This window comes from Dioscorea cayenensis, chromosome 7 (assembly GCF_009730915.1).
Source record: "Dioscorea cayenensis subsp. rotundata cultivar TDr96_F1 chromosome 7, TDr96_F1_v2_PseudoChromosome.rev07_lg8_w22 25.fasta, whole genome shotgun sequence".
In the NCBI taxonomy this organism is placed as follows: Eukaryota; Viridiplantae; Streptophyta; class Magnoliopsida; order Dioscoreales; family Dioscoreaceae; genus Dioscorea; species Dioscorea cayenensis.
Genome location: NC_052477.1, coordinates 29,491,262 through 29,502,326, shown reverse-complemented (window position 1 = coordinate 29,502,326; position 11,065 = coordinate 29,491,262). Strand labels below are relative to the sequence as shown.

At 33.8% G+C, this 11,065-nt stretch overlaps 1 protein-coding gene and 1 pseudogene across 4 annotated transcripts; both read right to left on the bottom strand.

Annotated features, from left to right (window-relative positions):
- Window positions 1-998: 998 nt before the first annotated feature.
- On the bottom strand, window positions 999-4,653 carry LOC120264521 (annotated as a pseudogene).
- A 2,696-nt stretch (window positions 4,654-7,349) lies between these two features.
- On the bottom strand, window positions 7,350-10,582 carry LOC120264530. 4 transcript variants are annotated; one of them, XM_039272347.1, is made up of 5 exons: window positions 10,342-10,582; window positions 8,993-9,298; window positions 8,351-8,692; window positions 7,769-8,054; window positions 7,350-7,515 (listed from the first exon to the last, which is right to left on the bottom strand). In XM_039272347.1, exons 1-4 carry the CDS (start codon window positions 10,579-10,581, stop codon window positions 7,779-7,781), a joined length of 1,164 nt encoding a protein of 387 aa, XP_039128281.1. In that variant the 5' UTR covers window position 10,582; the 3' UTR covers window positions 7,350-7,515; window positions 7,769-7,778. The 4 variants fall into 4 exon arrangements, with proteins under 4 accessions (XP_039128281.1, XP_039128282.1, XP_039128280.1 ...); XM_039272348.1 differs by having other exon boundaries at window positions 7,377-7,512; XM_039272346.1 differs by lacking the exon at window positions 7,350-7,515 and having other exon boundaries at window positions 7,703-8,054.
- Window positions 10,583-11,065: the final 483 nt, after the last annotated feature.

The window sequence follows — 11,065 nt, the reverse complement described above, 5'->3', positions numbered from 1 at the left end:
AGCAATCCAAGTTCAAAGCAACCTTCCGGCGCCCGCCGTCTCCGCTACCACCTCCTGCGCCGTCCCACAGATCCCGGAGCAAACTCATCCCGGGTTTTTTTCTAGTCTCTCTAATTTTTTTTATTTTATCTTGTTGTTGTAAAAATAAATAAATAAATCTGGCACCATCTAAACATTGAATTTTTAATGAATTAATAATCTCACTAATCAATATTTGATGAAAATTTAAATAAGATTAATTAAAACTTGATGTGGTTAACTATCACATATCACGCTCACACTATGAAGTGTTGTGTTACTTTTTGTTTGTTTTGCAAATCAAATCTCTCAATTTTAAGCCATATTTATATTATATGAACAACTATCTCAACTTAAAAGATTTTTTTTACATATAAAATTGACTAAAGACACTACTTCATTAATGAAGATAAAAATGGTTATTATATTGACTGTTATAAAAATAAAAAAAGTAACCATAAATGATAGGATATGTAATTCATAATAGAATTATTTTAGAGTAATTTCTATAATTTAAATTTTTTTTAACTATACATAATTCTAGAAATTAGGAATTGAGCGGACTCCGAAGTCAATTGCAATCTGTTCTTCAAATAAAATAGAAGATGGAATAAAAGCTGTGTTTCTAATGTAATCGTGCATAATATTTAACTAAAGATATTGTGGGGAAATATATGGGAAAAGGTTTCCAAATAACCTATAAATTTATGTTAATAATATTTATAAATTGTTTGCATCTCTATATCCAAATACTCTTAAACAAAAATTGCAGTTATCCACACAGAGAAAGAATCCAATGCACACACCATGTTAAACAAGAACAAAACCATCACTATACTGCCTCAGATGCCAATGCACAAACATGCAAAATGAATTATTATCTGGTTCTAAATTATGCATTCATTTCATGATGTGTCCATACAAATCACCAAAAAAATATTTATAGTGTTTTTGCATGCATGGCTCCAGCTTCATCAGTACAATCAAACAAGAAGCAAATCAAGCATATCAGATCATTCTTCATAGGATTCCATATTCTTTTCAATGCTATATATGTATAAAAACTTATAAGTCATGAAACAAGAGTATTGAGACTTGAGAGAAATCATCAATGGCTAATTGGGAAACTGCAATTTCTATAGTTCTGGGAGTTGTTATGAGGAAGAGCATTTGCAGGTTTCAAGAGGTTGGACAGATTGCCATGGAGTTCATGTCTGTGTTTGCCACTGCCATTCGATTCTCCGGCCTTGTCTTCCGCCGCCCTGTCGCTGTCCCCGCCGGAAGATACTCATCCATGCCGTCGTCCATGGTTTCCAGACCTGATCATAGGTGATCACCATCCTGTTCTTGTCTAGAAGATATATATTATATATATATAGTCATGAAGGTTTTTGTGAGTGATTTCTTGTGTTTAATGTGAAGAGAAATAAGTTTATGTTTAATGTTAAGATTCATAAGCTTAATCATTCTCAAATGAACATCCAACTGTTGGTGAAACATGTATGTTTATAGATAATATATAAAGCAGTGATTCTTATTTAGGCACAATCTTCGCTTGATGAGGATTGATTCTCAGGAGGAAGAAATTTTCACAGCTTTGACATTGCTATGTCCATCACATCCACAAAAAAATCTGCAAACATGTGATTGTATGGGTTTTAGATTAGGCGTAGGAAACATATCGATAAGTGAGTCTGTAAAAAAGAGCACGAACCGGAATCTTGTTTGGTGAAGCATAAGGGAGGTGTTATTCTGAAAACATTACCGTAAAACCCGCCCTTCCCAACTAATACTCCCATGTCTGTCATTGTGAATTTATTATTTAGTTCAGCATGCATTGATAGTCTTTTTTCTCTGAAAATAAGACGGAAAGTTTAGAAGGCTAAAACAACCTTTCATTTTATCCATGACATGCAAGATCTCTGATTTGACTGGAGTTTTTGATTGACGATCGGTAACTAACTCAACTCCTAGCATCAGACCCCTGCCCCTCACATCGCCGATGACTACAAGCACGCAAGAAATCAGTGCAAGACAAAGTTTCACAAATTTAGGAAAAACTACTTACTCTCATGCTTCTTTTGGAGTTCTTTGAGACGATCTTTTAAATATGAACCGACAGTAAATGCATTCTCTTGAAGCTTTTTCCTTTTTCGAGCACTCTGAGAACTGCATGACCTCCAGCAGTGCAAACAGGGTTACCTCCAAAGGTATTGAAGTAGCTTCGTCGAGTCAAAAGCCTGAGCAATTTCTGGAGTAGTAATGACAGCACCAATCGGTATCCCATTTCCAATACCCCTGCCGAAACAAAAATGAGTCAAAATTGAGAGCAACATCATATGAAAAATCAATGATGTAGTTGTTTACAGAATGGGAGCTCACCTTTGCCATAGTCACTATGTCCGGGATAACACCATGGTTCTCAAATCCCCAGAAATGGGTCCCTGTGCGTCCGAATCCTGATTGAACCTCGTCGGCTATGCACAGGCCTCCGGCTTTCTTTATAATCTTATATACAGCAGGCAAGTAACCAGGTGCTAATTCCATTATTCCACCCACTCCCTTGATTTGTAGAGACATAAACCGAACGATTATCAACATGAAAAAGGAAAATAGATAACAAGACAAGGACAGCAATTTGTCATCATCACAAGATAATTGAGGAAACCTGAATGGCTTCTGAAATGAAACCTGCAACCTGACCAGAGGTTCCGAAGTCGATAATTTCTTGGACATCTCGGGCATACTTAGGTCCCTCAGAACCGAAGATGCCTCTATATTGATCTGGATTGATAGCATGGTGCACTCCACTCTGTTAGCAGGAAAAAGAGTTTTCCTGATTTCAATATTTTCATATAATTAACTTAAATATGACTAGTAAATTTTCTACTAATTACTCGACACAATTGACATTATAGTTCAAGAAAAGAAAATTTTAGTTTCAAAGCTAAAATGAAAATAATTACCTGTACAATATTGAATTTCCAGATAGACTGGGCTGTTGCGCCCATCGTTCCAGCAGCATTCCCATGATATGAATTTCGGATGGAGATAATATCTTGGCAACCAGTATAAAGTCGAGTAATCATCAGAGCTAGTTCATTTGCTTCAGTACCAGAATTTGTAAAGAAAACAACCTAATGATTGTTTTAGATATGACTCAATCAAACTGAAATTTCGAAACATGGTATATAAAAACACATCATGAGATGATAAAGCAACCTTGAGATCACCAGGCATCTTTGAAGCCAGTGCTTCAGCAAAATCGGCAATGGCATGATTCAGATATACAATGGTAGAATGTTGAAGCTTTTTGGTCTGCTTAATAACTGCCTCAACAACTTCAGGGTGGCAATGACCGCAAGATACAGTAGCAATCCCGCCGAACACATCAAGGTATCGGCGGCCATTCTCATCAAACAAGTATTGCATCTTTCCATCCACAATATTCAGCTATTGACACATGAAAAAAAAATTCAAATTTACAGAATGTAGAACAACAAGCAAGCTTGTGATTAAAACAGAAGCCATCAAGAGACATTTTGCTAATCATAAAACATAACAACTTTTAAAGTAACTTTGCAGCAATTAGTATGAAATTGTGAAATCATAGATGAAAGAAAAAATAAATTACAAAAAGATATGAGCAACAACTCTTCCTCCTTCCATTTGACATCAGTGACTTTCATATGAATCTATCCATTGGGAAAACTCTCCATAATCAAATTACTGATTTATTCTGAACAAAAGAACAATTAGACACCATCCAAACATAACACCGAACTATTAGACACCATCCAATTAATTGCTAACTATTTGCTATTAAATTTCAGCTCTTTCCCTAATCATCAGAATTTCATTTGCAATCTTTAAGCTAGTAAAGATGTCTCTTTCAATATTAACATCACTACAAGAAACTCCTTAAACAATTTATACAATGAAAAGGACGGAATTGACAAATAATGTCAAAATCATAAGCAGCTTCACATGAAATCAAATCAGAAAAAAAAAATCCTCTATATTCATAGCAACACATGAATCAAGAAGATGCACAAAAATCCAGACGTACTTACAATAAGAAAACCAAATTATTTGAAAAAAACACATGAAAAGCATGCTATAAAAAGCATGAAAAACTAAACAAGAAAAAGATGCAGCAAATTTGGGCAAAAAAATAAATCTTGTGATTTGGATTCAAAGGAAAAACAATATGAAAAAAATCCATGAAGAAAAACAAGATTACAAGAACAAATTAAACAAAAGGAATGATCTTTCACCGGTTTCTTGTAGAAATGGAACAGAGAAGGGCTGAGGAACTGGGCTCGCTTCCGAAGAACCTCGTCGGCGGAGGGCCCATCATACGGCGGAGGGGTGTAGTCAAAGGGGGGCATTTTTGGAAGACCGGCATTGCTGTTTCCAAAGAGGGTCTCTGCTCCGGCGAGCCGGGAGACTCCTCGCCGGAGACCGGAAGAAGAGGAAGAGACCCTCCGAACTAGAAGGCTCTGCATGGCTACCTCAAAAGGGGGAAAAAGATGGGACCTTTATGGAAAAGACCGAAACTTCTCTCGCTCTAGAAAGCTTTCATTCCCAAAATGGACCTCTGAGTTGCAGAGGCTTTTGCGCGCTTGTTTTCCTTTTTATATATCAACAACCATGAGGAACGCAGAGAGGAAGAGAAGAGGTTACTTATATAGAAGGGATGGGATGCTAAAATGACGATAATACCCCTAATTATTCAATTTTTTTAAAAAAAATTATAGATATATATATTTAAATTATTATTTAAAATTGTTTTTATTTGTATCAAAACATTAAAAAATTATGGGGTAAGTCCCACGCAACTCATGATGGGGAAAAATATACTATGCGGGGATGGTTAGAGCCCTGTGTTTAGAGTCTCAGTTTGCATAAAGAACCTATTTTTATTTAGTTTAGAAAAAATTAAATTTTTTTCATTTTAAATATTTCTTATTACCAAAGAGAAGGAAAGAGAAAAACCAAAATCTTCCTACTCGAACAATAAGTCCTTTTTGTTTACAAAGGTGAATCAAATCCATTCTCTCTGTCTCGATTATCGCGTGACTGAGGGAGCTATCGTGGACAGATAGACCACTTACTATAAGAAAAATAGAATTTCACTCTCTCCCCTGAATAAGTAAGCCTCCGTTAGCCTGGGCTGAGTGGGAATAAGAATCATGAGCAAAAGTATACTATGCATGGATGGTGAGGGCCCCATATTTAGAGTTTTATAGAAGACCCATGTAGGAGAACAGCTTGCTATGTGTATATCCTTATTATTCCGCTTGTCATATTTGTCCAAAAAAAAAATTTATATTAAACTCTTTTAAAATTAATTTTAAATTAACAGTTAATTATTTGGGAATATTACTATCTAATTAATTGTATGATGAAATTTCAGTATAAGTATTAATTAATTAAAACTCTCATTCTCTTCTTGCACGGTTGCACCCCATAATTTATAAATATATATAAAAAAAAAGGAGAATAAAAGCCTAAGTTCTAAGGAAAACTTGAGGGAAAACAAGGGTTCTAAGAATTAAAGGAAATTATAAAATAATGAATTCATTAAACAAAAGCAACTTGATTAGCATTAGCCAATTAACATTTGTTGTGAAATCTCTTTTCTTTCAGTTTAAAATTTTATTTTATTTTATTTTATTTTATTTAAAAAAAAAGGGTTAATGTCACTTCCAAGTGATAAAGATAGAAAACAACCTTTCTATTTATCATTCTCTGTTATAATTAAAATGTGCATATATTGAGAGAGAGAAACAATAAAGAAACAAGAGTTGTTTCCTTAGAAATAAAAGGTTCATTTTACAAAGAGATTTGAGTGTTGAGTGTTGTTAATGTTAAATAAGAAACATAGATTCATTGAACATGGACTTGATGAAACTTTTCTAATAATTATCCTATAAACAATGTATGACAATATGTGTATGATTCGCTCTTGCAGTTTAGTTTATTAGATTGTGGGATTATGATGTGTAATCACAAATATAATATGCACATATTAATTCATTTTTTTAATATTTGTATTAAAAAAAATATATTCAGTTTTTTTCTAAGTCTAAATAAATTAGTGAAAAATTTTAAGAGTTTAAAAATAAAAGTGTAAATATAAGAATGCATCACTAATTTACCGGATAGATAAATATCCATTGAAGGGTCTTTTATAATGAGAAGTTTTTTTCAAAAATGAATATAAATAAACCACAATTTTATTGAAATAAAAATAACCGTTATACTTGTTACGTATAAGAGATTATCACACAATCCACCCTAATAATATAATTGAAAGAAAACAAAAATCAATGCCCCAATTGTCCAGCAACAAGGCATTTAGCTTCTATGTAAAAATCGGGATTCAACTCTCTCCTAATGTGTTATTGAAATTTAATAATAAAAAAAAATGAGTGAGTGGGGTGATTTGTCCATATTGTTAAAAAAAACCAGGTTAAAACATGAGTCTTCATAAATACTAATGGTATCAGGAAAACAAGTCAAGGATGGACCGGCTCACAATCCAAATAAAGAGGGTTAAACGGTAGATTGATCCCCATATATAGTAGGAATTCACTGAGAGGTAGTTTTCTTTTCCATTTGTCTCTTATAACCAAGCACTAATTTAAGGATCACAAGGAAAAATGAATATAACTAAATAAACAACCTAATTTATATTAACAAATAACTCCTAAACAGTCGATACAATTTATATTACAACACCAACAACCGGATACAAACATTTGAGTTCAGACTAAAAAGAAAAAGTTTACTCTGAGGGTTATCTCTTTATCTCTTTGTTGCATATCACCATCTACTGAGTCACTAATTTAGGTACCTTAACTTATGTGAAAATATATTAGCAATAAAGTGAAATAACTAACAAGTGATGGATTCAATGAACTTGGACACATGAAAGAACGCATAATGTTTAATATCTTCAAAATAATTAAATAAATACCAAAAAAAATTTGATCCCAGTGATAAAAGATTATAGTTGCAGTTTTGAGTTCGAATATTTATGTACTCCATTTTATAGAATTCTCAATATTTTGTCTAAACTAGTTTTGTACTCTGTTTTATAGAGTTCTCAATATTTTTCTGGACTAGTTTTGGACTAGTTTTGAACTAATTTAGAGTCTGTGACTTCTAAAAAAAACAAAATAAAAAATTTGTGAAATGGATGTGCCCAATGTGGGAGTCTACATGTCTTCTAACAAGTGATTCTTTTCAATATGTAACAATGCTTAGTTAGCATGGGGCCCTCTACACATCAGAAGCCACAAAAAGACTCCTTCAAGCTGCCACATAAGAGAGCATGAAGCTAAAAACACAGAGAAACAAGAGTGTGACAGCACAATGAAATGATTTTATTTTAAGTTGATTATTCGTTTGGTATGTGTGTGAAAACTTATCTTGATGACTCTGAAGACATTAAACAAGCATGCCAGCACAGATTGTTAACATCTTCTGCTGCAAGTTCAACATTTGATTCATTAAATAATTGGAAAAGTTGTTGATCATGATGTGCACCTCTTATGGTGACATCTTGTAGTGTTTTAAGTGGTGTGAGATAAGCCACACAAAAATAATTTAATTATTTAGAATCAATATGTCAATCAATCTATGTTATTTCATAACATGAGAGCAGCACAATGCATTCACAGAAGAAACTTTGATTAGAGATTAGTCTAGTTGAAGGTTTGCATATACAAGGAAAACTTACAAGAGATGATCTAGTATTGCCTGAAAGTCAGATTCAGTCGTCCAGGACGGAGATTGGTTTCCTCAATCAGTAGTTTTGGTGTTGTATTAGCTTGGATTGTAGAAACTCCATGAAATATCATTCTTGATTTACCACCGAATATCAGAACATCACCAGACTCAAGCACAACTTTTTCGGCTTTATCGACATCCCTTTCAACTCCATAAAGGAACTCAGCAGAGTTACCCACAGAAAAAGAAACAACAGGCAAACCTTTCGCGATACTTTGTGGACTCTCATCTCTGTCCTGCATGTAATCAAGAGACATTCACATTGTATCATTTAGAAAACAAATGATTCAGTGTGCTGGCATACAATTTTATAATACCACATTTACTGAAGTGAGAGGCAGATAAAATTACAGTTAATTCATTCACAAAATATTGAACACAAACGAAGAACATCAAGTATGACAAACACAAAAAGGTTGGTCACAAAAAAAATTGTAAAACACAGCATCAAAATTTTCAAAAGCTGATGTAAGAAACAACTATGGGTATACAGTTCTGATCAAATGTAAAAATATTGAAGTTGAGCTCAAACCTGATGGAGACCCAATCTCCCATTCTCATTGTAGAAGTTGATGATGCATAAGTCAGGAGACATATTAGGAAGTTCATCCTCAACATTGATATGTTTATTCTGATGCAATAGAAAATCATGAGATGCCTGGATTGCTCCTTTGACCAGCTTTTGAAATACTTCAGGTATTTCAGGAGGTTTTGCGCCATCTACAGGGCGTATATCAACATATTTTGCCTCCGGATCCCAATTTTTACCCAGACACATCATCTGCAGATGAAGCTTTGCACCATCGCTATAACTGGGCTGATAAAATCCTCCAATCCCAATACCAAGTTTTTGACAAGTTCTAATTATTTTAACCTAACATTTAAAGCAAAAGTTATACATAACATAGGTTGAAGATTTCCAACAAACAAGAGTAAACATGCCTGATCTAAAGTATGATTTGAATCTTAGGAAAAACCATTGTAGGAAAAAGGGTTAAACTTTCTTCACAAAGAATACTAGTTACAAAATGATCTCAATCTTGTATATCCACTGCATCAACTCCAATGTGAAATTGTGGATGTTAACAAACTTGGTTAGCTAATGAGAATTTTTACATAATAATTATATCAATCTCAATTCCCAACTGACAGAAGAGCATAAAAAGTTGCATACCTGATCCTCATGGCTTAGATGATTTTTCAAAAGTATCATTCCAGAGCGCAAGTTGTGACACTGAGACATACAAGCAGAGCGCACAAGTTCCTTCCTTTTTTCTCTATTCAATTCAAGCAATGAGGCTTTTAGCCTCACTGTGTCAACACCTCCACTCCGGCATATATCAAAAGGTCGCAATGCACGGAGAGATTCCCCATCTCCCTCCTTCCTTCCAGGAGAAGATTGCCTCTGCTGAGGTGTATTCACAGTTTGTGGTGATTTATTTCCATGATCAACCTTTACCCAAATTTTTTGTCCCTCTACCTAATGAAAAAAAAAGTATTGGCAAGAGTATAGGCATGGGACTATGAGTACGATGCACAAACAAATAGAAAACACAACTCTTGGAATCCAACTAAAAAAAAATCATAAACATCATGAGAATCAAAAGATAAAACTAGAGTTTGTGAATGTGGAACCTATGCACAACCAATCAACCCAACCTTTTCACATGAACATAAGCTTCCACATTGTTCTCAGTTTGCACACATAACCCTACTTCTTAAACCCATATTTCAGGCACTCATACACACTAAAATCAAAAGGAGAATTTCTGAATCAACCACCCAATTCATCTTGCATCAAAATACTTCTTTCAGATAAACATAAGCTTCCACATTGTTCTCAACTTGAAGACACACATCCTAATTCTCCACACCCAAAAAACCAACACCAAGATTCATTTGTAAAATCAACCATACTATTCATCTTGCATCAAAATGCTCTCTCCTATAAAAACAGTAAAAGTTAAAAACTTTTATAATCAAAAAGAACTATAGTAAACCTAGGAGAGTTTAAAATCACACAATTTATTAACAAAACACCCACATTGTTGTCAACTTGAAGACACACATCCTAATTCTCCACAATCAAAAAACAAACACCAAGCTTTATTTGTGAAACCAACCATCCTATTCATCTTGCATCAAAATGCATTCTCCTATAAACAGGTAAAACTTTTATTATCAAACGAACTACAGTAAACCAAGGAGAGTTTAAAATCACACAAGTTATCAACTAAACATCAAAAATATCAAAATTAACATTGCTCTCAACTCGAAGACACAGATCCTAATTCTCCACAATCAAAAAACAAAAACCAAGCTTTATTAGTGAAATCAACCATCCTATTCATCTTGCAATCTCAAAATGATTTATCCTATAAAACAGCAAAGCTCAAACTTTTATAATCAAAATAACTACAGTAAACCTAGGAGAGTTTAAAATCACACAATTTATCAACAAAAGAGCAAAAATCACAGATCAATAGATTGCATTGGAAATACAGCAAGGAAAAGCACACTCACCGATCGGTTGCCGCGATGGGATTGGCCTCGCCTGGTGGAGGAGTGGCTGTGAGGGGTTCTTTCCGCCATCGTTGTCTTCTTAGAAGAGAAAGAGGATTTGAAATAGAAGAAGAAGATTGGGCTTATGTTGGAAGGCGAAGGCGAATGAGAAGGAAAGCGAGAGAAACGATGGAAATGGCTCGCGGATCTCAGCAAACGGGTCGGATTCCCAAAAACGAATCCGCTCCGCCATTTTCCCATGCCCAAGTTTTTCTCAGCTCATAACTATTAATTTAAATCTTTGTGAAAAGATGAGCGTAGTCACATGGATCGATTTAAGCGATGTATGATGCATCAAAGTGAGGTAGTGGGTGTCATCTGCTCAAATCTCTCCCCACAGATCGTCTGTGTCTATATATCGCTTACCCTGAATTTTATATTATTCATATCCGGGTTTCGATCTTTGCTAGATCTGCTTTATATTCATAAAAAAACGTGACTGCCTTTATTCAAAAACAAATCAAATAAGTATTGAGAAAATTATATATATATATATATATATATATATATATATATATATATATTAATAGTTTATGTCCTGCTTATAACAAGTGAGTTTAAACTTCATCTCACTTGGTTTATGGATAAAAATAACAAATAATCTATTTTTTTTTATTTTTTAAAACTTTTTTATTTATTGTTTTTTTATAATATCAATTTGAAAATTAAATAAAAAAATACCGAG

Excerpts from the sequence above, each read along its gene's own strand:
- LOC120264530 (XM_039272347.1), bottom strand. The coding sequence starts at position 10,581 with ATGGGAAAATGGCGGAGCGGATTCGTTTTTGGGAATCCGACCCGTTTG. Across the intron at positions 9,299-10,341 it reads CCCATCGCGGCAACCGATCG|GTAGAGGGACAAAAAATTTG; the intron begins GTGAGTGTGCTT and ends TTTTTTCATTAG. Across the intron at positions 8,055-8,350 it reads GGAGATTGGGTCTCCATCAG|GACAGAGATGAGAGTCCACA; the intron begins GTTTGAGCTCAA and ends GATTACATGCAG.